The sequence below is a fragment of the Chanodichthys erythropterus genome, chromosome 21, assembly GCF_024489055.1.
Source record: "Chanodichthys erythropterus isolate Z2021 chromosome 21, ASM2448905v1, whole genome shotgun sequence".
NCBI lineage: Eukaryota > Metazoa > Chordata > Actinopteri > Cypriniformes > Xenocyprididae > Chanodichthys > Chanodichthys erythropterus.
In genome coordinates this window covers 22438658-22462759 of record NC_090241.1, presented here as the reverse complement: position 1 = coordinate 22462759, position 24102 = coordinate 22438658, and the positions used below count along the sequence as shown (strand labels likewise).

The window sequence follows — 24102 nt, the reverse complement described above, 5'->3', positions numbered from 1 at the left end:
TCTTAGGAGCTGTGACTCTAGATTCTGGAAGGATTCATATCTCAGGACATGTTGGCCTTGGATTACTCAAGAGGAAGTGGAACCTACAATATAAGCTACAGGTGTAGCACAATGGGTCTGTGGGGATCTGGACCATGCATTGGACTCTTTTTCCATCTTTTTATTGGGAGAATCATTGGGTGAGGTTGTTGAAATGGACATACATCAAATGCAGTTCATTCCATGGACAAAAGCGCCAGTATTATTCAATGTAGCACTTGAGAAAGCGATGTTATTTTCCTTATTGAAACTCATTTGCTCACCTTGAGTGAGTTCTGTACATAATGTTTATGTTGTTTATCAGACCGTAAAAAGCCACTCGAGATTTTTAAACTCTTTTTTGATGTTTTTTTTTTTTTTTTACATATGACGTATGTATGACATTCTATATCCATCCTATAACCATTTAAAGAACATTAGAGAATGTTTACTTTGATAAATAAAGCATCATTGTGGTGACTGGACTCATCACAGAGGCATTTGGAGACAACTGTAGACTATCCCCTGATAGGAACAGAAAGTACTCACTCTTTCTTTCGCTCTCTTCAAGTGGTGGAATTGAGGTCAGGCCCCTTTCCCTGCTGCAGCTTGCTGATCTGTCAAGGGTATTTCCTCCTATTCTGCCACAGGCCCAAGAGCTGTCAGTCAGGGTACGGGTAACTCAGTTTCCTCCAACTCACACACAAACACACACACACACACACATACACACAAAAACTTCTCTCCTTAAACTTCACAGTCAAGTATTGCATTTAATAGTAATTTATCTACTTATGTAATTAATTATTTTAGGTGTGCCAACTTTTAGTGTGGCACATCTACCTATTTATTTTTACATGTTTAATGCAGGCAGTTTTTTTTTTTTTTTTTACTTCTGAATCACACTAAAACAGCCCTTGGTATACAAATGAGAAATGGAATGACAGATATTTGAGTCAAAGGCATCATTACATGTTCACAATTTTTTAACACATTCTATTCTGTAATATAATATAAAATATATCAATTAAAAGACAATTCAATTGACATAAAGAAGGAAAAATCATTAGTAATATATGTATGAAATTAAACTTAATATAAGAACAGTAAGAGAACATAGAGTTTTTTTTTAAAGTGTTGTGCCAGCGCTTGAGTACAAGGAGGCACTTTGTGAGTCCGGGTGCCTGCCTCAATCCCCAGTGCAACCACTTCCTATTTCATCTCGCCCTGTGAGATGACCAACTACCAAACTCCCCGCCCTCTCCTAAAAACTTTAAGTACATAACACAAACATATCTAGACACTTTTTTAAAAAGTGTTTTGTATGGACCCCCTGCGTACATAATGGATCTGGTGCTCACGTGGTGGATTCTCCTTTCCTGTCTGATCAAGCAGGTGCATTTAGAGCTTCTCCTATCAAAGCAAGGTAAGACAAAAGACTGAGTTGGTCAGATTTTATTTTAGTTAATTTTTCACTTATATATTTCATGTTGAGTTAATTTTGCCAAGAGTTGTTATAGCTGTACTAGTTGTGTTCTAGCTGTAAAAAGCAAGTGTTAATGCAACACATGAATGTTGAGGTTTTATTTAGAAGAGCAAAGTGTCTATGCATTTTATTAGTACTGTAGTTACATGGAACGGGTTTCTCCCTTTTAGAGTTTGCTATCGTGGCCATGGATAAGGACCCAAAATGTTTCACCAGGGAACAGGAAGACTTCACTTGTTTTTGGGAAGCACCTGTAGGAAAGTCCTATTATTTTCTCTACATAAATGATCAGTAAGTATTTCTGTTTACTATATTTAAACTTAAACTCAGATTAATGGTTCATTTACTGATAAATTCACTGTTAAATCTTACATTGACACAATCATTTTATATATATATATATATATATATATATATATATATATATATATATATATATATATATATATATATATATATATATTAGGGGTGTGACGAGATCTCGCGAGATTAAATTGTGACGAGTTTTCTTGTCCAGGCGAAAAACAGTCTCGTGAGGGTGAAATTAGGCAAGAATATGCCACCGCTACGTTTACATTACGCTTCCACTGTCATTTTGCTTTTTATAGAAATAAAAAAACATTTAATTCAGTTTGATAACGGTCGCCGGCGCTCCCTATTCACAAAGTATGTGCGGTCGCGAAAGTGAAAGTAAACGCGAGCGCGTATTCAAACGCGATGTCAATACCCCGCATTTTGAAAGCGGCTCCCTGATGCATGCAAATATCTTCCAATATGAAGGCTATCTTAGGCTGGGCTGTGTAATTGTAAGCATCTCTCAGCTCTGTATCATGCTTAAAGAAAAATTGGTCTCTATTTTCTCTTTGAATATTTAGAGAGTGCTTTGATTATGGTTGCACTTATTGATTGCACTTAAGACTAAAAGAAAACTGTTATTTATTTTTATGGTAACACTTTACAATAAGGTTTCATTAGTTAACGTTAGTTAACTTTACATGAACTAAGGAAAAACAATACTTCTACACCATTTTAGTAATTGTTTTTTTCAACATTTACTAATACATTGTTAAAATCAACAGTTGTATTTGTTAACATTACTTAATGCACTACAATCATGAACTAACCATGAATGACTATTTTTATGTTTAACTAACATTAACAAAGATTAATAAATACTGTAGTAAATATATTACTCATTGTTAGTTGATGTTGGTTAATACATTATGAGACCTTATTGTAAAATTTAGCCATTTTTATTTATACTTTTTATTTCTATGATCAGTTTGCGGAAAGGAGTTCAGTTAGGAGGTCAAAAGTTGTAGAAGCTCATAAATCATGTACAGTAAGATCTGAAGAGACTCATGAAATCATACAGGAGAGAAGCAAAACGTTTTACAGTACTTGAGTATTGTTGTCTTTTACTGCATATGATAATTCATACTCAGAAAGTAGAATCGAAATGACATTAATTACAAGAGGATTAGTTAAAACATTTCAAATGCACCTGCAGATTATTTTTCTAATAATGTATTTCATCTTTGAGGATTTCTTAAAAATAGTGTGTAAAAATCTTGTTTCGTTCTCGTGTACTCAATCTCGTGCCTCGTCACGTGAGCTACCTGTCTCATCACACCCCTAATATATATATATATATATATATATATATATATATATATATATATATATATATATATATATATATATATATATATATATATATATATATATATAAAGTAAAATATTGCATATTTATTTGTAATAATGAATCTGTCATTGAAAAACCCCATATCAAATGAACACTAATCTGAAAAATGCTGGAATATGGGGGATGTGTTCCACTTTAATTTCTATGGTGGCTGTGGGCTTGCTTCAAGCAAACATTTTTGTTTAAAACAGATCTATAGAAGAAAAAAGATGTGATGTGATACATCAAATTTATGAGAAGAAGGACCTGCATATTTGCACATTTCCATCGAGTGATGTCTATATGTTTGTTGAAATGCACCTCAGAGTGATAGACAGAGACACCAACACAACCGTCTACGATCGGACTGTCTGTGTGGAGGATCAGCGTAAGTGCCACAGAAGCTCTTATGAATTTTCTTTGCAGTTTTCATTCTTGTACAGTTTATGAAATAAAACTAAACATATCTGCTTATATCTTCCTCCAAGATCTACTGTATCCTCCATCAAATATATCCCTTCATCCAACTGGCGAGGTGGGCCAATTGTTAGTTGAATGGAAAAGGCCAAAAAATGGATTGAGCCTACAGTATGAAATTCGTTACAGCTCCAAAAACACACAAAGAACTGTTGGACCGGTGAGTTTGAGTCTAACACAAACACAGAATATTACCAAGAATATTGAAATATTACTGTATATAGTAGCACTTACTAAATGCATTCTATACTCTTCATAGATATCAAAACACAGCCATAAGCTAGTCTCTCTGGTCGCAGGAGAAAACTGCACAGTGCAAATGAGAGTCAAGCCTGGAGGTGATTCAAAACAGTTTTGGAGTGACTGGTCAAGTCCTGTAACAGCTATGGTGCCACAAACAGCAGGTGAGAGCTGAAAAGAGCAAGTGTGATGTGAGCGACCCCAAAATGTATTTAGTGCATTAGTTGGCAAGACATTTTCTCAGAGCTAACTTCTGTTATTTTTGCAATTACTTTTAATTAGCTTGTTGCAAAGTAACTTTCCTTGTGGCAAAAAGTCACATGTTAAAGGGTTAGTTCACCCAAAAATGAAATTTCTGTCATTATTTACTCACCCTCATGTCGTACCAAACCCGTAAGACCTTCATTCATCTTCGGAACACAAATTAAGATATTTTTGATGACATCTGAGGTTTTTTATCTCACATAGAAAGCAACGATATTACCAGATTCAAGACCAGCTATAGCAAATGCTTGATAATCACAATGTTTCAGTTTGGACCTGTTCCTAAAAAACATTCCTAAGTGTCCAGATCTAAGCAGTCTCAAATATGGAGCCAGATTAGACTCACAAATAATTCACGCATTATTAGCTAGGTAAACATGATGCACACATGCGTAGCCATGTTTCACATGCATGAAACATAATTCACAGTTAATAGTTAATAAACTATAACTGATCTCTAACTTCATTTACTTCAGTAAACACAATAATGAAATGAAACGATCAAACTGCACATGCTTCTCTGCATGACTTGAACTCAGTGTTGCCAGATTGGAAATGTCCAATTATCGTACCAGAAGCTCAAAATCATAGTATTTGGAAGAAAATTATCATACACGACTTTTTGGTATAGGTAAATGAACTAAATTAATAACTCACTTAAGCTGGACAATCACACTTTTTGCTGCTGTACAGCCAAAATTATGTTCCCTCTATCTTTGTGAAGCTATACTTTGACACAATCTGCATTGTAGAAAGACCTGTATAAATAAAGGTGACATGAGAGTCAAACGTACATAATACAGCTATTTATCTATAGACCAACAACTTTTTGACATGAACTGTAAATTATTACAATACATAAATAATTATTAGGCGTGCATTAGTGGGAAACAACTGACCTAAGCGCCGCGGCAGAAACGTTAACTTGGCCTGCGTCTCAATGTGCATATTATCCATCCTAAATAGTATGTGACATTAGTCATTTTCAATACTATTTCGGGCGGATAGGGTGGACAGTATGCACATTGGGATGCAGGGTTGAGCTCGTGAGAGAGATTCATTCTCCACAATGATTGGCCGAGAACACGTAACAAGAGATGAGATGGAAGACGTGCCTAACAAAGTTCAAGTTAGATCCACACAGCTAGATCAATGATCTTTTTTTTTTTTTTTTTTGCACGTGAATTAGGCTTCATGCATGTGAAATTGGCTACGCATGTGTGCGTCATGTTTTTTGCATGAATTATTTATGATATAACTGCCATCCAGTGCACAGAAATCATGATGGGGGTGATGTGATTTTTCATTTTGTGTTACATATTTGGGTTAAATAAACAAGGCCATAATTACCAATATTAAAAGTCATAGATCCAACAATCATTTTGGTTTTACCTGAAATTTTTTTGATATTTTGATTTATAATGCAAAGACATTTTTAAGTATAATTTAAGTATCCATATTCTTTTTGTGGCCCCTGTCGGATATTCAGTAATTGCAATAATAAAGTCTTTTTAGCCTGATCAAACAATCCTTAATTATTTTCCTTAATTCAAATCTTAAAGGATTCATTCATTTTCAAATGAAAATTACCCCAAGCTTTACTCACCCTCAAGCCATCCTATGTGTATATGACTTTCTTCTTTCTGATGAACACAATCAAAGATATTTTAATAAATATCCTGACGCTTCCGAGCTTTATAATGGCAGTGAACAGGGTCGCTATATGAGCTGAAGAAAGTGCTTCCATCTACATTCATTATAATAAAGGCCTTCTGAAGCAAAGCGATGCGTTTGTGTAAAAAAAAATCCATATTTAACAAGTTATGAAGTCAAATATCTAGCTTCCGGCAGACCACCTTCCATATTAAAGCTACGAAGAAAGTATTGGCATTGCGTCAGTTACACTTTTTCCGTAAATTGAATAGGGAAGGCGTAGGACATAGCAAAAACTTTTTGAACTTCAAGAGTTTTACACTTTCTTCCTGAATACAAAAGTCGGTCTGTCGGAAGCTAGATATTTTACTTCATAACATGTTAAATATGGATTTTTTTTTTTTACACAAACGCATCGCTTCGCTTCTTAAGGCCTTTATTATAATGAATGTAGATGGAAGCACTTTCTTCAGCTCATATAGTGACCCCTGTTCACTGCCATTATAAAGCTCGGAAGCGTCAGGATATTTATTAATATTCCTCCGATTGTGTTCATCAGAAAGAAGAGAGTCATATACACCTAGGATGGCTTGAGGGTGAGTAAAGCTTGGGCTAATTTTCATTTGAAAGTGAACTAATCCTTTAACGGTATATTGTCACTGTGATCTTTTTTTCCCATATAAGAAAAGTGAATGCTGACTAGGCTGTCTAATAGCTCCTTCTGTGTTCCACTGAAAGTCATATACAGGTTTGAGAGCAAGTCAATTAGGATAGAGTGTTCATTTTCATCCCTTTAACATTTATAAACAGAGAAACTTACTTAAGTAAAATAACAGTAGACTTTCAATCATCTTTTTTAGCATCTGTCTAATTTTCAGGTGACATAGAATTGCGGTGCCACACTCCTGATCTGAATCAAGCATTATGCAAATGGAGAGGAGAATTATATGACGACGGCAGATACAGCTTCCACTACAGACAAATAAACAGGTGTCATGTTTGTTCTCTCTTACAAAAATCAAAGGAAAGCAGTTCGTTTGATTCATTAACTGCAGTCCTTCTTGTCTGGTGTTTCAGAAGTTCATGGGGTATTTGGAAGTTGTGTTCCAGAGACAACAATACTGTCCACCAGTGTGTCCTGAATGGGCAGGAGTCCAGTGTCTATCAGTTTTACCTTAGTGCTGGATTTCAACCATTTGGTCGAATTTTTTATGCAGAGACTTTCACTATGAACAGCAGCAGTAAGTGTGAAAGAAATGGCTGAAAGACATGTTAGCTTCCATATATTGTCCAAATTCTCTCAATCTCCAATATTTAATATTTTTAAAACACATCATTTATACTGAGCGAAGCACTGAATATTTTAAGCGTTCATTACAATGCGAATACGTGCTGGTACCTTGATCTTAATTAAATTCATAAATTAAATGGGGATATAGTGGTTGATTTACAAGAACCATACATGTACAAAATTGAAACTGATGTCCATGTACTTTCAAGGCAGTCTCAAGCATGAGGGGATGGGGGTGGGGGAGGAGGGTGGTGTGTGCGTTGGGCGTGGGTCCCCCTTGGTCTGTTCACTTTCGCTGTGGGGCTCCCTAAAGCATGGGGCCCAGTTAAGTCGCACCAGTTGCTCCACCCTAAGGTGGTCCATACTGTTAAACTCAGATAGTGAGGTCATTTGTGACAATAGCACTCTTTGTATTTGACATTAATTTAGTTTAGGGGTAAGTTGTATTTTTCAACTTCAACTGTTATCATATAATCGTGGGAAAAATATATCAGAAGTTCAGACACATGACTCAAAAAACCACAGCGTTGCAGAAACTAAAGCAGACAAGTGTTGCAATCATCTCTTGGTATATCAGAGATGTATCTAATACAGAATCAGCATTGTACCACAGTACTCTAATATTACCAAAAAATGCTCAAAATGCTGTCATATCATACTGTCAATGACAGTCAAAGGCCCATTGGTCTGTTTCTTTGCTGTTTTTGACAGTGAAGACGAGGCCTCCATGTGGTCTGAAAGCAAAACCTGAGGAAGGAAGGCTTTGTTTGACATGGAATCCACCCTTTTTGAAGATCTCTCAGTATCTTAAGTATCAGATCCGTTATCAGCGTCAAGGAGAGAGTGAGTGGAAGGTGAGTTTAAATCATGTGAATTTCATGCATTTAAAGTGGATAGATGGATGTGAACACATTTATAGCAATTATTGTCTTTCTTCATTCTGCTTTGAATTATATGTGTTAAATGACTGCATAAAACATGTTGAATCTAAATTCTATGATAGGATTTTACAACACCCAGTTCAAAGACCAGCACTTGTCTGGATGTGCACCGAGGGAGCCAATACACCATCCAGGTCCGAGCCCAACCCAATGGATCAGTGTACAGCGGAGACTGGAGTGACTGGTCAAAACCTCTTGCTGTCCTCTTACCTTTAGACAAAGGTAGAAATGTCTGACTCAGTCATGAACATGAGGCATTACAACTCTGAAACTCGATTAAACCGATTCTTTTCTTATCACAGGGTGGATCTTCATTGTCTGTATACCAGTGACTCTGCTTATCATTGCTTCTACAATGATTACTTTCTTCTCTAGATACTTCCGGTAATCTAATTCACTGTTGATTATTTTAGAACACTACTTTTATGCATCCTATGAGCTATGACACAAAATATAAAATATATGGTATATTCTCTGATTTAGTAAGGTTAAGAAGTCCTTGTGGCCATCAGTCCCAGACCTCAACAAAGTGCTTGAAAGCTTCCTGACGGATATCAGTGGATCACACTGGGTAATTGATATCAGCTTTGACAATAATTTTGAATTTGAGAACATTTGAATTGACTACACTCTAAAAAATGCTGGGTTAAAAACAACTGTGTTGAAAATGGACAAACCCAGTGGTTGGGTTGTTTGACTCAACTATTGTTTAAAAATTACTGTATTGCTTGCTTAAAATGAACCAAAGTAACATTTATTAATAAGTTTAATGAATAATAATTAAACAATAAACATTTATTAAATTGCTTATTAATAAATGTTCACCTTTTGATTATTATTGTTGCCTCTAGTAATTGTGTGTCTGATTTTGGGTTCATTTTAAGCCAGTCATATAGTAATTTTTAAACAATAGTTGGGTTAAATAAAACTGCCCAGCACATTGGGCAAACATTTAACTCAACCGCTGGGTCAAAACGACCCAATCGCTGGGTTTTGTCCATTTGTAACCCACTTTGGGTTGTTTTTAAAGGAACACTCCACTTTTTTTGAAAATAGGCTCATTTTCCAACTCCCCTAGAGTTAAACAGTTGAGTTTTACCTATTTTGAATCCATTCAGCCGATCTCCGGTTCTGGCGGTACCACTTTTAGCATAGCTTAGCATAGTTCATTCAATCTGATTAGACCGTTAGCATCGCGCTTACAAATGACCAAAGAGTTTTGATATTTTTCCTATTTAAAACTTGACTCTTCTGTAGTTAAATCGTGTACTAAGACCGACGGAAAATAAAAAGTTGTGATTTTCTAGGCTGATATGGCTAGGAACTATACTCTCATTCAGGCGTAATAATCAAGGAACTTTGCTGCCGTATCATGGCTGCAGCAGTGCAAAGATATTATGCAGCGCCCGTGAGCCCCTGCTTGCACAGGGAACGTGCCTTGCAACCATGGAGACGTTTGTGAGAGACGCTGCGTAATATCATTGCACTGCTGCAGCCATGATACGGCAGCAAAGTTCCTTGATTATTATGCCTGAATGAGAGTATAGTTCCTAGCCATATCAGCCTAGAAAATCGCAACTTCTCATTTTCTGTTGGTCTTAGTACACGATTTAGAAGAGTCAAATTTTAAATAGGAAAAATATCAAAACTCTTTGGTCATTTTTAAGCGCGATGCTAACGGTCTAATCAGATTCAATGAACTATGCTAAGCTATGCTGAAAGTGGTACCGCCAGAACCGGAGATCGGCTGAATAGATTTGAAAACGGTAAAACTCAACTGTTTACCTTTAGGGGAGTTGGAAAATTTGCCTATTTTCAAAAAAAGTGGAGTGTTCCTTTAACCCAGCATTTTTTAAAGTGTACTTTTTAAATGTATCATTATTTATTTATTTCTTATCAGCATTTTTATATAATACTTTTTTTCTGTGGCCATTTGAAGTATTGCAACTGAAAACTAGAAAAAATAGATTTTCTCATATTACTGTCATACTGTCTTCAATTCAGGAGCCAACCTTCAACATTAAGCAATGTGATGATGACACTGCTACATCAGTGGTGGAGATTCTGCCCGAGAGGGAAGCAAAACCCTCTAAGAAGTCCACCTGTCTTTCACTCTCTGAGTGTGACTTCCTATCTGGTGAGAAAAATGGGGAGAATTTCAGAGAGGATTTGGAGATGGCTCAAGATTATGTGATTTTGAACAATGATAAAATCCCATGTTTTATAGGGAATGACTATGTGTATAGGGATGTTGCTTTATCTCATGTGACTAATGAAAAACTACAATGCTGCCCCAGTGCCGGTTCTCCTGCCTTCCCAGAATGCACCACAAATATTCTCAACCATTCCTATCTCCTTCTGGCAGAACAGTCTGAGCTTGAAGAGTATCACTCAGCCTGTCGCCGGTACACCAATATGGAGATCTCGGCAATACCATGTGTAGCAAATGTAGAGTGAGGCTTAATCTTTGATAAATTAAACTCACAAACATGTATATATACTGTAAAGAGTTTTGGATGATGCCATACTCACAAATTCAAAAACATCTCAGCTTCTGTGGAATGAGAGAAGAGGCCTGTGATACCTTCAGCAACAGACAAGGTTCACTGTACAGAGCACTTGTTGAAGTCAGTGTGAAGTCAGGTATGCTAAGTGGAGATTGTTTAATGCATGAATCTCCTCCATCAATAAGAAGGAAATTTCATCATACTTCAAACCACAAAATTCAGGAACGATTGATTCTTCTGTAAAATATGTGATATTTAAGCTTTAACACTCCTTTTCTAGTTGGTTGTGTCATCATCATTCCTGTGGGTGGAGTTTGTTACAGATAGAAAATCATTCTTTAAATGAACACCATACAAATGTTACCAGGTTTATATGGTAAAGTTAAAGGTTGCACTTTGAACAAAGTTGGTTAGCATATCCAACACTCCAGTCTCATGATAACGTGATTGGTAAATGTTATGGTTATACTTCAGAAAAATTATATATATATTTTTTTGTTGGTAATGTAGGACGTGACCAATATTTTATATGGAGCTTAAGCACCCTTTAACCCTGGATATTTTATTAATGGAAATGTGATATACAGTACAGTCCAAAAGTTTGGAACCACTAAGATTTTTAATGTTTTTAAAAGAAGTTTCGTCTGCTCACCAAGGCTACATTTATTTAATTATAAATACAGTAAAAAACATTAATATTGTGAAATATTATTACAATTTTAAATAACTGTGTACTATTTAAATATATTTGACAAAGTAATTTATTCCTGTGATGCAAAGCTGAATTTTCAGCATCATTACTCCAGTCTTCGGTGTCACATGATCCTCCAGAAATCATTCTAATATGCTGATCTGCTGCTCAAGAAACATTTATGATTATTTTCAATGTTGAAAACAGTTGTGTACTTTTTTTTCAGGATTCCTTGATGAATATAAAGTTCAAAAGAACAGCATTTATCTGAAATACAAAGCTTCTGTAGCATTATACACTACCGTTCAAAAGTTTGGGGTCAGTAAGAATTTTTATTTTTTTGAAAAGAAATTAAAAAAATGAATACTTTTATTCAGCAAGGATGCATTAAATCAATCAAAAGTGACAGTAAAGACATTTATAATGTTACAAAAGATTAGATTTCAGATAAACACTGTTCTTTTGAGCTTTCTATTCATCAAATAATCCTGAAAAGAAATATTGTACACAAATATTTTGTACAATTGTACACATTAAATGTTTCTTGAGCAGCAGATCAGCATATTAGAACGATTTCTGGAGGATCATGTGACACTGAAGACTGGAGTAATGATGCTGAAAATTCAGCTTTGCCATCACAGGAATAAATTACTTTGTCAAGTATATTCAAATAGAAAACAGCTATTTTAAATTGTAATAATATTTCACAATATTACTGTTTTTACTGTATTTTTAATTAAATAAATGTAGCCTTGGTGAGAAAATGAAACTTCTTTTAAAAACATTAAAAATCTTAGTGGTTCCAAACTTTTGGACTGTACTGTACATTTAGGCTATATTAACATATAAACATTTCTTAGCAGTTATGCTTGTTATATTTGTGTTGTCTGTAAGATATTGCAATGAATGTCTTATCAGGTCTGATCAATCAATAGCTTTATTGTATAAAGACATTAAACAAGTAAAATTGGACAAATATCCAACATTTTGGTGCTTTGTATGCAAGTTGTACATTTTAATATGAGTCATTAAATGCTAAACAAGACATGTCTGAGTCTTGCTCTCCTACACTAAAATACATAAAAACTGCTTTAGAATAAAGCCTTTATGCAAATGTTCTAAAGACATTAAAGAGTGAACTGAAATATGTGTCTTGAAGCAAAAAGATATTAGAATACACAAAAAAGCACATTTAAAACTTACATATAGAACTATACATATAATTTTAAGCATTAAAATCGATAATTTAATCAAAATATTCAATACAATATCTCACATTCAGTTCATAAGAATTTGGCTGTGATGCCCCAGGCAAGATCTCAATCAAAATCTGCTCACTTAATGTCCAAAAGTCGTCAGACATTGTGGGGATCCACACTGGTTGCCAACTGGAGCGTGTGACACAGTAAGGTTGTGTTTTAGTCAGCCTTCAAGGCATAAAGCACATCATCCTGACTAACATTGAGTCTGATACGGAGCAGCAGGTCCAGGCGGCTTCCCTCCAGGAGGAGCAGGCGACAGGAACCCAGCCTCTGACAGACCGCCAGCCCTTCGGACACACTCACCGGATGCAAACCCTCAACACGACACAGGGCCTGGTGCTGAACAAACACCTGTAGCGAAAAAAACACACAAAAAAATTAATTCAGGAATTAAAACCATGTAAAATGAATGTTCATGATTAGAATAAGGGCTGTTATAAAGGAGTTAATTTAACAGTTTAGCTACCTGTTGGAAAGTGGCCTCTTCCAGACCGAGTCGACGAAACTCTGCAATAACAGCCCTCAGTAAAAGCTGCTCCTGAACAGATGCACACCTACAATAACAACATTGGAAAAAGAATAAAATCAGCCTCTTACTTATTGCCAAACAATTGAAGCAGCATTTAACATTAAGTTTAAGTAACAGTGGGCATAATTGGCAAAAGTTCATATTCTTTCACTTTTCATTTTACCTGATGGCTGCGATGTAGGAAGAGGAGAACATCTCATCCAAAGCCTCCATCACATGACTCATCCCAACCAATCCACTGCTACTTCCAGAGTGCTCACAAATCTCTGTGGCCCGTCGGCAGATATCAAGGCAACGTCGCGCATCACCCGAAAGCGCTGCCACCTAGAAGACCACAAAGATCTCTCATTGATTCAAAACAATGATATGTCATGAACACATGTATGTTTAAATTTAGCTGTTTTGCAAATAACTTGTCCAAAGAGCAGTACAGAAACTACTAGAGTGTTCAAAAGGTAACCCTCAATGCCTCAAGTGCCTAAGGCTACATTCACTTCCATGTGGTACTAAATCTGATACAGGTCAGATGTTTTCAAAACTGTACTGGGTCATTCCGTGTCAAATCAACTAAATATTAAATGTCACAGATGTATATTTTCTAAGTAATCCATTATTTTGTAGAGGGGGGTCAAAATGAGATTTGGAGAGGATTTACAGAGGTGTAAAAATTATTTTAGAAAGATGGCAGAATCATTATTTTATTTTTACAGAGGTTGGTAGGTATATTAGTAAAACCTGTGGACTTTCACAATCTTTGTTTCATTATATGCCAACAGTGACAGTTCAAAAATGGTAAAAAGCACTTCTTGTTTTTTTTTGCCTCAAGTTTGCATGCCTGTAACTCAAGAAGTATTAAAGATCTCTTAATATCCTTTTAGATTCTGGTTCTTAAACTTTCCTTTTGGTATCTTCATTTTAAAGGCCCTCGATGGTTCAACCCCAGAGATATGGAGATCTTATTGTGGCTCCATGAGTAAATTGGTAAAATGTACACATTTTCAGTGGTCAAAACCAAATGTGGGTCACTTTGTATACAGCTGATACTTTTTTCTTTTAAAGAGGAATATCTGAAGAACAAATAATGCTGAAACTAGAAATGCATCTCATTTTTTTCTATCACCTGAAATGCATTGAACATACCTGTCTAAGGTATCTGAGAATCTAGAAGGATATTAAGATATCTTGAATACTTTTGTTGAGTTGCAGGCATGACAACTTTGGAAAAGGAGTATTTATGGCACTTGGGTATATTCATGCAATTTAGATGATAGAAAAACATGAGATATATATCTAGTTTCAACATTATTTGTTCTTCACATATTCCTCTTTAAAATAAAAAAAGTATCAGCTGTATGAACAGTGACCCACATTTGGAGCCACAATAAGATCTCCATATCTCTGGGGTTGAACCATCGAGGGCCTTTAAAATGAAGATACCAAAATGAAAGTTTGTTAAGAACCAGAATCTAAAAGGATATTAAGAGATCTTTAATTCTTCTTGAGTTACAGGCATGCAAACTTGAGGCAAAAAAAAAACAAGAAGTGCTTTTTACCATTTTTGAACTGTCACTGTTGGCATATAATGAAACAAAGATTGTGAAAGTCCACAGGTTTTACTAATATACCTACCAACCTCTGTAAAAATAAAATAATGATTCTGCCATCTTTCTAAAGTCATTTTTACACCTCTGTAAATCCTCTCCAAATCTCAGGTGAAAATTGTCATTTTGACCCCCCTCTACAAAATAGTGGATTAATCAGTAAATATACATCTTTTTATCACTATTTATGTTCGTCTTTTAACAGAAAAATTAACAAAATCAAAAATTTTGAAATTTCACATGGAATGACCCTGCTCTCTTTTGTCACATCTTCTTTATTTTTCATAGTGCCTGCGCATAATTTTGCTGGCTTCCGCAGCAGATCATACTATAAATAAACGTGAAATTGCTTACTTTAATTCTCTCTGCGTATACTTCCGTATGACAGCATGTTATGCGTGTTGCCAAGTCTGTGATTTTCCCACAGAATTGGGTTACTTTTTCACCGTTTCCGCAGGTTGTTTGGTAACTCATTGAGTTGAAGCGACCACACCGACACAATATTTAAGCCCCGGAATGCTATTAGGCTAGTTTTGGACTAGTTTTGAGAAGCAATTGAGTGGATTTTGTGGTAAAAACCTGGCAACCCCATTTGTATCGTTCTTTTGTGCATGCAGGTCAGTTCAGAACCATGATCTGTTCACACTGGTAATCTGATATTGGCCACATTTAAAAGCAACAATGTGAACCTATACAAAAAATTCTGATCTGAGCAAAAATCAGAATTAATGAGAATTAAGGGTGCGTTCACACTTGTAGTAAAAAGAAACAACAACAACAACACATTAGTCCTGGTCCAATTAGCATTCAATTTGTCAATTTTATCACCAAACCCAAAAGATACCTAACCTAAAGGCATAGGGATACGTTCACAACCTGATCGAATTTTATGACATACTGCCTATTTTGAGACGGAACTTACTGAACATCCAAAACAATGCTGTGTGCTGAGATAAATGCGCTTGTGTGTGCGTAGCCTGCATATAATAGTACTTTGGCCAGCTGGGAACTCGTGAAGAGCTTATAAAATGTGTAAAAGAGTCAAACGAGTGGCGGGAATCCCTCCGTCACACGCACACACAAACGATCTGATGCGTGGAGACGCACGTCTGATGCCTGTTTTGGGCAAACTCACGTCTATGACGAGAAAAAAACGATATGCGTGAGGATTCTGTCCCTTTTAGGGTCTCATCTAACCACACCAGAGTTTGTCTGGAAGCGGACTGAGACCCATCTTTTCAGCGGTCTCAGTCCACTTGTTTGGTGCGCACCAGGGTTCGGATGGCAGCGTTCACACATGTTCAAATGAACTGCGCTAACAGAGCAATCACACCAGGGTTCATTTGTATCGAACCAAACATGACAAGTGTGAACACACCCTAAGGCTCGCAGTGTGAACGTAACCTAAGATAAAATGGCTTCACAAGTAAGTGCTCCCACCTTTCTTGAGACTAGCTGGAGAGCATCTTCTTCAAAAGCCTTTACTCTGTTCAGCCTTGACGTGATGATCTGTTGTAATTGTTTAAAGGTATATGGCTGGAAGGACATTCTTGTCAGTCCCTGAAAGTGAATAAACAACATTCATGTTTATTTTCATTATTTGCATTGACCAACATAATATCAATCATAAATGAATGGCATCTCAATGTTGTGAAATGGTCTTACCAGTCGACTGGCAACCCGGTTAATCATGATTCTCTCAGGCAAGTCCATAGTGTTTGCGATGGTGAGAACCACCAGACGAGCGTTGCGCCTTGTTGGCCAATCAAACAAATTATACATCACATTCTGTTTACGGGTCCACAAGAGGTCAAGCTGGAAAAAGAGAAAGAGATAAGTGAGATAAAATATATATTTTTTTCAGACTATTGACAATATATTAATCTTCAAAGTACAAATTATCCAATTATTGACAGGAAATGAGCAGAATTAAAGACATCATGGTAAAGATCAATGTCTGAATGACAAAAAGATTTTCCAGTACTACTATGAAAAACAGCTCATACAAGCAAAAGGTGGTTAAGTAAGTTTTGGGACCTGCAGGATGATTTAAAAATATTTAAATTAATAAATTATTAGTAATATATTAAAATAACTCCAATCTAAATTAAAATGCTAAAAAGCACATCAAATAAAAATGCAAACTACAGATTTACTGAAGACCAAAATACTTGAAATTCTGGAAACAAAATAAATTGTGGTTGAATTAATCTTTTTTTTAAAGTTTGAAAAAAAAAAAAAAAAGCAGCTGTCATAACTAAAGAAGAAAAACTGAAAATATGGGGGGTGCTTTGAATATTATGTTGGGGGCTTTTAGAGTCAGAGAAAAGACTAATCTAGACTAATCACTATAAAGGAGGGGGCATCTATGAATATTAACATCACCAGGAACAAATGTCTCACCTCATCTACAAGAAGCACAGTTGTCTCTTTTTTTGGTGCGGGAGCACTGAAGCGTTTCTCCAGTAGGGCGGCTGCATGATCAGGTGTTGCTTTTTGATCAGTCAGTTTCTAAATCAGAACCAGAGGACAAATTCACAGAAAACACTATATAACACTATAAAAAGGAGGAAAGAATTACAGTCAAAATTACGTACCTGCAGTATTTGTACATAAGCCTGGTGTGGGTCTGTCATTTTCATGCCATTGATTTCAATGAAGCGGAACTGAGGGATCTCGTCTTGTTCAGCAGACTGCTGAAGGGAACGGATCACCTCATGTACTGTGGCAGTTTTACCAGTACCAGGAACACCTGAGATATACATACACCTGCAAAAGGAAGACATTTTTTTTTTTTTTTTTTTTTTTAAGATATGAGTTTGATAATTCTGAATGACAGAATCTTACCCTCCAGTGCCATCAATGACTTTACTCTCCACAAAGTTGTAGATGTCCTGGAACTCTTGTTCTCGACACGGCAAAGACTCGGGGACAGAGGAAACATGCAACCTGTTTGGGGGGGGGGTGTTGATTTTACATTTAAAGTTTGTGGTCTGTAAGACTTTTTTAAATGCTTTTGAAAAAGTCTCTTATGCTCAACCAAGGCTGCATTTATTCGATTAAAACAGTATTTCACAGTTATACTGTGAAATATTATTACAATATAAAATAACTGATTTCTATTTTAATATATTTTAAAATTTTCCTGTTGATAACAAAGCTGACATTTTTCAGTGTCACACGTTCTTCCAGAAATCATTCTAATATGCTGATTTGGTGCTCAAGAAACATTTATCATCAGTGTTGAAAACAGTTGTGCTGCTTAATGTTTTTTGTGGAAATGTGGAAAATGTGACTTTTACAAAATTCTTTGGTGAATAGAAAGTTCAAAAGAACAGCATTTATTTTAAAAATCCCAAGCTTTTGATTTATAGTCTCTCTCTATCTCTCTCTGCTGGTTAAACTTTGATAGGCAGCCTTATGGTAATTCTGTCTGTGCTGTTGCCTACCGTGCTCTCGCTTCTTCCAGAACATTCCCTGGCTTCCTGGCTGGTGCGCTCCTGCTGGGTATGCTGGGAGTGGCATGACGTGGTGTACGTGGGGCGGCTGGAGCAGTCTGGAGTTAAATAAAAGATAAATTATTTTTTACAAAATGCAATGTTATCTTTATGTAAAATGCAGGTGGGTTCTGTGAAGGCACATTATCTGCTATCAGGAAGACTAAGCATAGCAAAAAAATGCTTTTCACCTTCTTGCTGGGTGTTTTACGTGGGGTCCTAGCAGAAACACGGGTTTTCTCTGTAGACCGGGAGCCTCTACGCTTCTTCACCACAAGCTCATCTTCACTGTCAATCTTTGCCTCCTCTTCCTCATCGCTGCTACTCTGCAGGTCAATCTTAGTAGGAACGAAGCAGTCATCATCATCGCCGCCATCCTCACCATCAGACTGCAGGTCAACCTTGTTGCCTAGCAAATTTCTTTAAAAACAGACAATAGTTCATTTAAAATAATCACTTCAAAAAGCATCCTTTAAATGGATATATTAATTCAATAGATTAATAAATGCAGATTATGCAATTAAAAACAGTGAAGCCAGAATGCAAGTGCAATGCCCCAAGTCTGACTGAGAAACTTGATTGCAAAATAGATTTCTGTGAACTGTAAACCTGTAAATTATCTTCATTGGGCAGCTTTTCTCAGCAAGAAAATATATTAATAAATACTGATTACTTAATATATTTACATTAAATTGATAAATCAGCATTACTTAGATTATTTATTAATTGTTTGACAGCCCTAGTCAATCAAGTAAAATACCTACAGCTGCTTTCTGATGCGTGAAGACACAAGCTGAGCAGACTTCCTCTTAGAGCGAGGAGTGGCAGCAGTCTGGACCGGTGAATCTTCATGCTCCTCTTCAGCTCTATTAGTTTGTTCAAAGAAATATGAAAAAACAAACAACAAACAAAACAAACAAACAAAAAAACAGTAAGATTAAATAAAACAAAAATAACAATGTGACTAGTAGTATGTATGCATGTATATCAGGTTTAACAACAATCTATTGCTCGCTCACTACTGTAAGATCATACAAGAGCTTGGTCTGGATAATTTAATTTATCGATTAGAAAATGAAGTCGAAGTGTTTAAATGGTGGTATAGGCAACTTAAAAGCCAAAGCATGTCACAGTTTTACAGACTGCACAGTGCATGCCTCTTATTCACTACAGGTCACAAGGCAAAGTAAAATAAATAGTTCTCTCATTATATTTTTGGCATCAATTAAGTGTCTACATTATTTATCAATTTATTCAATCCTAAAACCCAGGACTGCCTTCTGCAGACCAACAGCTTTTGAGCCTCATGTAGTTCTTTAATAACAGTGATGCAGCTGAAAGTCTAAGTTTTCCAACAATTTTTAAAACCGTTTTCATTGATTCTTGCAGCTTACAGTATATACAACTTAAATAAACATTGTGAAATCAAGCAGACAATGTTCAGTGAGTGTTCTGAGAATTTTTAACTGTGGCTCTTGAGGTTATTTGTCTGCTTGATGAGCACCATGAGTTTGATAAGACAATCTTGACTGTCATATTCTGCCACCCGCTGGTCAAAAATGTAATAAGGCAAAATGTACATAAACAATACAGACTGAAAAAAAAACTTTTTTGTGATGAAAATAACAGTACATAAAGTTTAAACAACTGAATGTTTACTACGGTCATTTTAGAGCTGCTTTACAGCAGAATTGAATTCTGTTTACATCATTGAATCAGTTTCCTGTTTAACACTGTAAAGCTGTTTTGAAACAATCTGTATTGTATAAAGCGCTAAATAAAGGGAATTTGACATATGTATACCGTTAAAATTTTTTTTTAAAGAAATTCACCTGTAAAAACACCAGCGCACAAAAGTAAGAGCCGAAATTCAAAGATGCTAAAATTCATTTTACAATGTAGTGAATTCAATAGTTTTTAAATTCAATATGATGACAGACAATTCCAACACTTACAAAGCAGCCAGTGCTGGTTCTCTGAGTGCAGCTGAATCTTTCCTGTTGGATGGAGTTCTTGCCCTGGTTTGAAAAGAGACAAACAAATTATGGTTACTCTATGGATCAATTTAAGCGTATCAGGAGTCTGTACTCCCTCTGTGCAGAGATAGAGGAACATGACTCACTTCAGGCCCCTAAGACTTGCTCTCCTGGGGGTTGCCTCTCTCTTCCGTGGAGTTCTGCCTGTGCTTATTAGTGACTCTGTGTCATCACTCCCAAGTGGCTGCACCCCAAGGCAGGCACTAGGAGGGCAGCAGAACTTTTATAAACAGACTTTACTTTTTTTTTTATAGGACAATTAAAACCATCTTCAAATTTACAAAATTAGTTTGCTTATTTATAACTAAAATGATAATCACAGACATGAAGTACTAAGCCTATAGAACATAATTTCAAATGTAAGCAGAAGTACCTAGTTGCATTGTCTTTGTCATATGCAGTCAGTCTGGGTTTATCAGGGCTCTGTGATGACAGAGGAGAGATTTGCTCCTCCTCGTTATGATTAAGTGGAGTCAGTCTGATAGAAATGGAGATGCGGCCGGTTGGAGACATGTTCAACTTAGACGTCAGCGTTTTCTCAGTAGCCGTGTGTTCATCAAGAATCTCCCCCAGAACATCATCTCGGGACATGTTTTTATTTGGACCTACCATAATATAAAGAAACACAGTTATTCAGTTTAGTGCAATTAAAACTATTAAAAGTATAATATATGTGGATTCATGGCACTCACTACACAAGTCCAGCTTCTTGCGAACATGTGGACCAGAGGAAGCTCTGCTTCTCCTCTTTGCACTAAGAGCTTTAGCCGCAGAGAGTTTGGAAGCAGAGTGAAGAGACTCCGCCTCACTGGAGCTCATTTTGCCGGTGCTCATGCTACCACGGGTGAGGGTACCTGACATGGCCCGTTTCATTATTGAGGGGTCTGGGGTTGGAAGAGCACGAGCCTGAGAGACCCGGGAAGATGGTGGGGGAGATTTGGGGCTCTGAGGAGACTGCATCAGCTCAGGAGCCAATGCTCTGAAGGACTTGGTATCCCACAAGAGTTTGACAAATAATGTGTCTTTGCTCTTGCCCTCTGGAAAAGGATCCTCAGCTGGTACATACTCAATCTAGAATCAAAGTTGTCAATTATTACCGAATTGAATATTTTTCAATTAAATATTTAATTATATAAATGCCATAAATAATAATAATAATAATAATAATAATACACTGGTGGTCAAAAGTTTGGAATAATTACATTTTTTTATGTTTTTTGAAAGAAGTCTACTCATCAGGCTGAAACATCAACTAAGATTAATAAATGCTGTAGAAGTATTGTTCATTGTTAGTTCATGTTAACTAGTTATCTAATAACAAATGAAACCTTATTGTAACTTATTGTTCACTTGAATCAATTTAATGCATTTGAATAAAAGTAATAATCTCTTTTTTTTAATAAAGATCTTACCCCAAACTTTTAAAAGGTAGTGTATCAGTTTTTAGTTTCCACAAAAAATTTGAAGAACCAGAACTATTTTCAACACTGATAATAAATATTTCTTGAGCACCAAATCAGCATCAAATCAGGGTCATGTGACACTGAAGACTGGAGTAATGGGTGCTGAAAATTCAGCTTTGCATTCACAGGAATAAATTATATTTTAAAATATGTTCAAATAAATTAAATTGTAATATTTCACAATATTACTGTATTTTTCATCAAATAAATGCAGCCCTGGTGGTGAGCATAAGAGACTTCTTTCAAAAACAACGTAATTATTCCAAACTTTTTACTGCAAATATATATAAATACTTTATAAATGTTATCATCAAATAAAAAAAAATGAAAACATTTCTAGAGGAAATTTAAAAAGAAAATTACAAAAATGAATCGCTTAAAAAACAACTATACAAACACTTCTTGATTGTACTAGTGTGGTGCACATTCATTGTGTAAAAATATGAGCTATCCCTTTATAATCAGAATTCTACAACCCTACCATGCTTACCTGTACTGCTGCAAGAATTGTCTCTCCATCCACCTCATTATCACAGGAGCGGTCCTGGTAGAAAAATATCTCCTGTGGATGGGGGTCTCTGCCCAAGAGCTTGCGTTTGTTTTGAGGAACTTCACACATACGCACAAACCACTGTACTACAGCGGTCTTCTTATTTCCTGAATCTAAGGACAAATGTTAATCAACCAACACAGATTATTGTCAGACTCAGAAAGCATGCAAATATACATATTTTGGATAAAGACGTGACATGTTCCTACCATCAGTGTACAGTTTTAGAAGTTGCGCCACAAAGGGACTGTCATCATTATCACCCTCAATCAAAATGTACTGGCCTAAAGACACTGTAGCATCTTCAGTCCTTCCCTCCACAGAAATGGACATGGATCTGTGTGGGGATCAAAGCAAGTATTATAACTGTTACATCCTGGGTTATATCATCTTTTAATCAATGAATTTCCATGACTTTGCTTACGATTACTGGAAAATGATCAATTTCTACCCAAGTCGACATTTTAGACATTTTCAAATAAAAATTTAAATTAATTTTCGAGACCCCACAATCAAATCACAATCTTAAATTCCATACATTTTCTAGGTTTTCCGCTGAAGTAGAAAAATATCTTTTGTACTATCTGTGCACATCACTGTCTTAGGCCCCATTTCCACATGGTATCAAGACGCGTTTTGGTCAACCTGATCACAAGACGACAAGGGAAACACATACCCCTTTACACCGGGTATTTTAATACGTCACTTCTTTCCTGATTTCTTTGAGGGGAGAATCTATGGTCAGGTAAATGTATGTTTTTCTAATGGATCTAACGAAAAAATAAGCTTGAGAAATTTACATATGAACGTGCCTGCAGAGCAGCACCTATCGTTTCACTGTGAGTACGTGTTAGAAATCAGGTATGGTGAAAGAACATCGAGCTTGGTACGTTTTTCGTCTTCAAACCAATCCTAATACCAGGTGTAAACAGGGCCTTAGTGATGATGAAAACATGACAAGTGCACATACTCATAGTATTGCCTTCTCAGCTTCCTGTCTTCACCGACTGGTCTCCCATTCCATTTGTATGATCTTCTCATTTTCAGTCTTGTGATGTAGCGGCTCATGGTGCAGATCTGATACAAGGTCTGTAAAGCACAGCATCAGGTAATGACCTGATTATTATGTACTTTATAGTCAAAACAGTAACAATGGCAACTAGACCTATATACATTATACATACATATATATATATATACATATACATATATACAGATACATATATATATATATACAGATAAATATATAAATATACATATATATATATATATATATATATATATATATATATATATATAAAATATTATATTATATTTTATTATACAGTATGCAATAATTTAAAGTAAAACATTTCCCCATAAATTCCTGAAATCAAGAAAATAACTTTACTTCAATTTTCTATTGAGTCTTGACCAACTAAACGTTTTTGACTGTAGTTTCAAGCTGTAACCAGAAACGTTAACTTTTAATTTTTATTTTTTTCTAGAAAAAGGCAAAATACTTGTGCTCATCTGGAAAAGTTAAAAAATCAACTGTTAAAATCATATTTTATTTTAAGGTATCAAATAGCAAAATCGCTCAGTATGTAACGTTACACAACTTTAAATCCCAAGCTCCTCTTTCTTACTCACCAGCTGATGTTTGGTATCAAACGTTCTTGTTTAACGTACAAATAAAGACACTATTGCGTCTCCGTCTCACTTAAAAACTTATAAAAGTTCTATATAAAAACTTTATATCTCTTATAAAAACTATAACAGAAATTATAAAGCAAATATATATGAAGCTAAACACATACAACACAGCAGACAGAGAACACAATCATACAACTCACTCGACTCTTTCGCGCGCAGATGACGTATGAAGAGGTTTTGATTGGACAGCAAAATACCGCTTGACCTTAGGGATGTG

The 24102-nt window shown here is 35.7% G+C and overlaps 2 protein-coding genes across 5 annotated transcripts; one reads left to right on the top strand and one right to left on the bottom strand.

Annotated features, from left to right (window-relative positions):
* The first annotated feature begins 59 nt into the window (after window positions 1-59).
* mpl (MPL proto-oncogene, thrombopoietin receptor) lies at window positions 60-11201 on the top strand. Of its 2 annotated transcripts, none has more exons than XM_067373388.1 (13): window positions 60-179; window positions 590-689; window positions 1675-1795; window positions 3401-3576; window positions 3677-3825; window positions 3925-4069; window positions 6701-6812; window positions 6900-7063; window positions 7825-7967; window positions 8117-8276; window positions 8357-8438; window positions 8538-8625; window positions 10059-11201. In XM_067373388.1, exons 3-13 carry the CDS (start codon window positions 1692-1694, stop codon window positions 10509-10511), a joined length of 1776 nt encoding a protein of 591 aa, XP_067229489.1. In that variant the 5' UTR covers window positions 60-179; window positions 590-689; window positions 1675-1691; the 3' UTR covers window positions 10512-11201. The 2 variants fall into 2 exon arrangements, with proteins under 2 accessions (XP_067229489.1, XP_067229488.1); XM_067373387.1 differs by having other exon boundaries at window positions 590-1444.
* Window positions 11202-12026: 825 nt separating this feature from the next.
* Window positions 12027-24032, bottom strand: orc1 (origin recognition complex, subunit 1). 3 transcript variants are annotated; one of them, XM_067373685.1, is made up of 20 exons: window positions 23949-24001; window positions 23823-23901; window positions 23161-23279; window positions 22400-22527; window positions 22131-22303; window positions 20870-21248; window positions 20551-20782; window positions 20264-20380; window positions 20097-20159; window positions 18906-19007; window positions 18333-18561; window positions 18094-18200; window positions 17492-17593; window positions 17242-17413; window positions 17048-17155; window positions 16310-16459; window positions 16085-16204; window positions 13207-13367; window positions 12981-13068; window positions 12027-12865 (listed from the first exon to the last, which is right to left on the bottom strand). In XM_067373685.1, the coding sequence occupies exons 3-20, from the start codon at window positions 23256-23258 to the stop codon at window positions 12671-12673; spliced, it is 2724 nt and encodes a 907-aa protein (XP_067229786.1). In that variant the 5' UTR covers window positions 23259-23279; window positions 23823-23901; window positions 23949-24001; the 3' UTR covers window positions 12027-12670. The 3 variants fall into 3 exon arrangements, with proteins under 3 accessions (XP_067229786.1, XP_067229787.1, XP_067229785.1); XM_067373686.1 differs by lacking the exons at window positions 23823-23901; window positions 23949-24001 and adding an exon at window positions 24026-24032; XM_067373684.1 differs by having other exon boundaries at window positions 23823-24030.
* Between the last annotated feature and the right edge of the window lie 70 nt (window positions 24033-24102).

Excerpts from the sequence above, each read along its gene's own strand:
- mpl (XM_067373387.1), top strand. The coding sequence starts at position 1,363 with ATGGATCTGGTGCTCACGTGGTGGATTCTCCTTTCCTGTCTGATCAAG. Across the intron at positions 1,796-3,400 it reads TTTCTCTACATAAATGATCA|ATCTATAGAAGAAAAAAGAT; the intron begins GTAAGTATTTCT and ends TGTTTAAAACAG. Across the intron at positions 3,577-3,676 it reads TGTCTGTGTGGAGGATCAGC|ATCTACTGTATCCTCCATCA; the intron begins GTAAGTGCCACA and ends TCTTCCTCCAAG.
- orc1 (XM_067373686.1), bottom strand. The coding sequence starts at position 23,258 with ATGAGCCGCTACATCACAAGACTGAAAATGAGAAGATCATACAAATGG. Across the intron at positions 20,160-20,263 it reads GCAAGTCTTAGGGGCCTGAA|GGCAAGAACTCCATCCAACA; the intron begins GTGAGTCATGTT and ends TTTTCAAACCAG. Across the intron at positions 16,460-17,047 it reads CTGTGCTTCTTGTAGATGAG|CTTGACCTCTTGTGGACCCG; the intron begins GTGAGACATTTG and ends CTCTTTTTCCAG.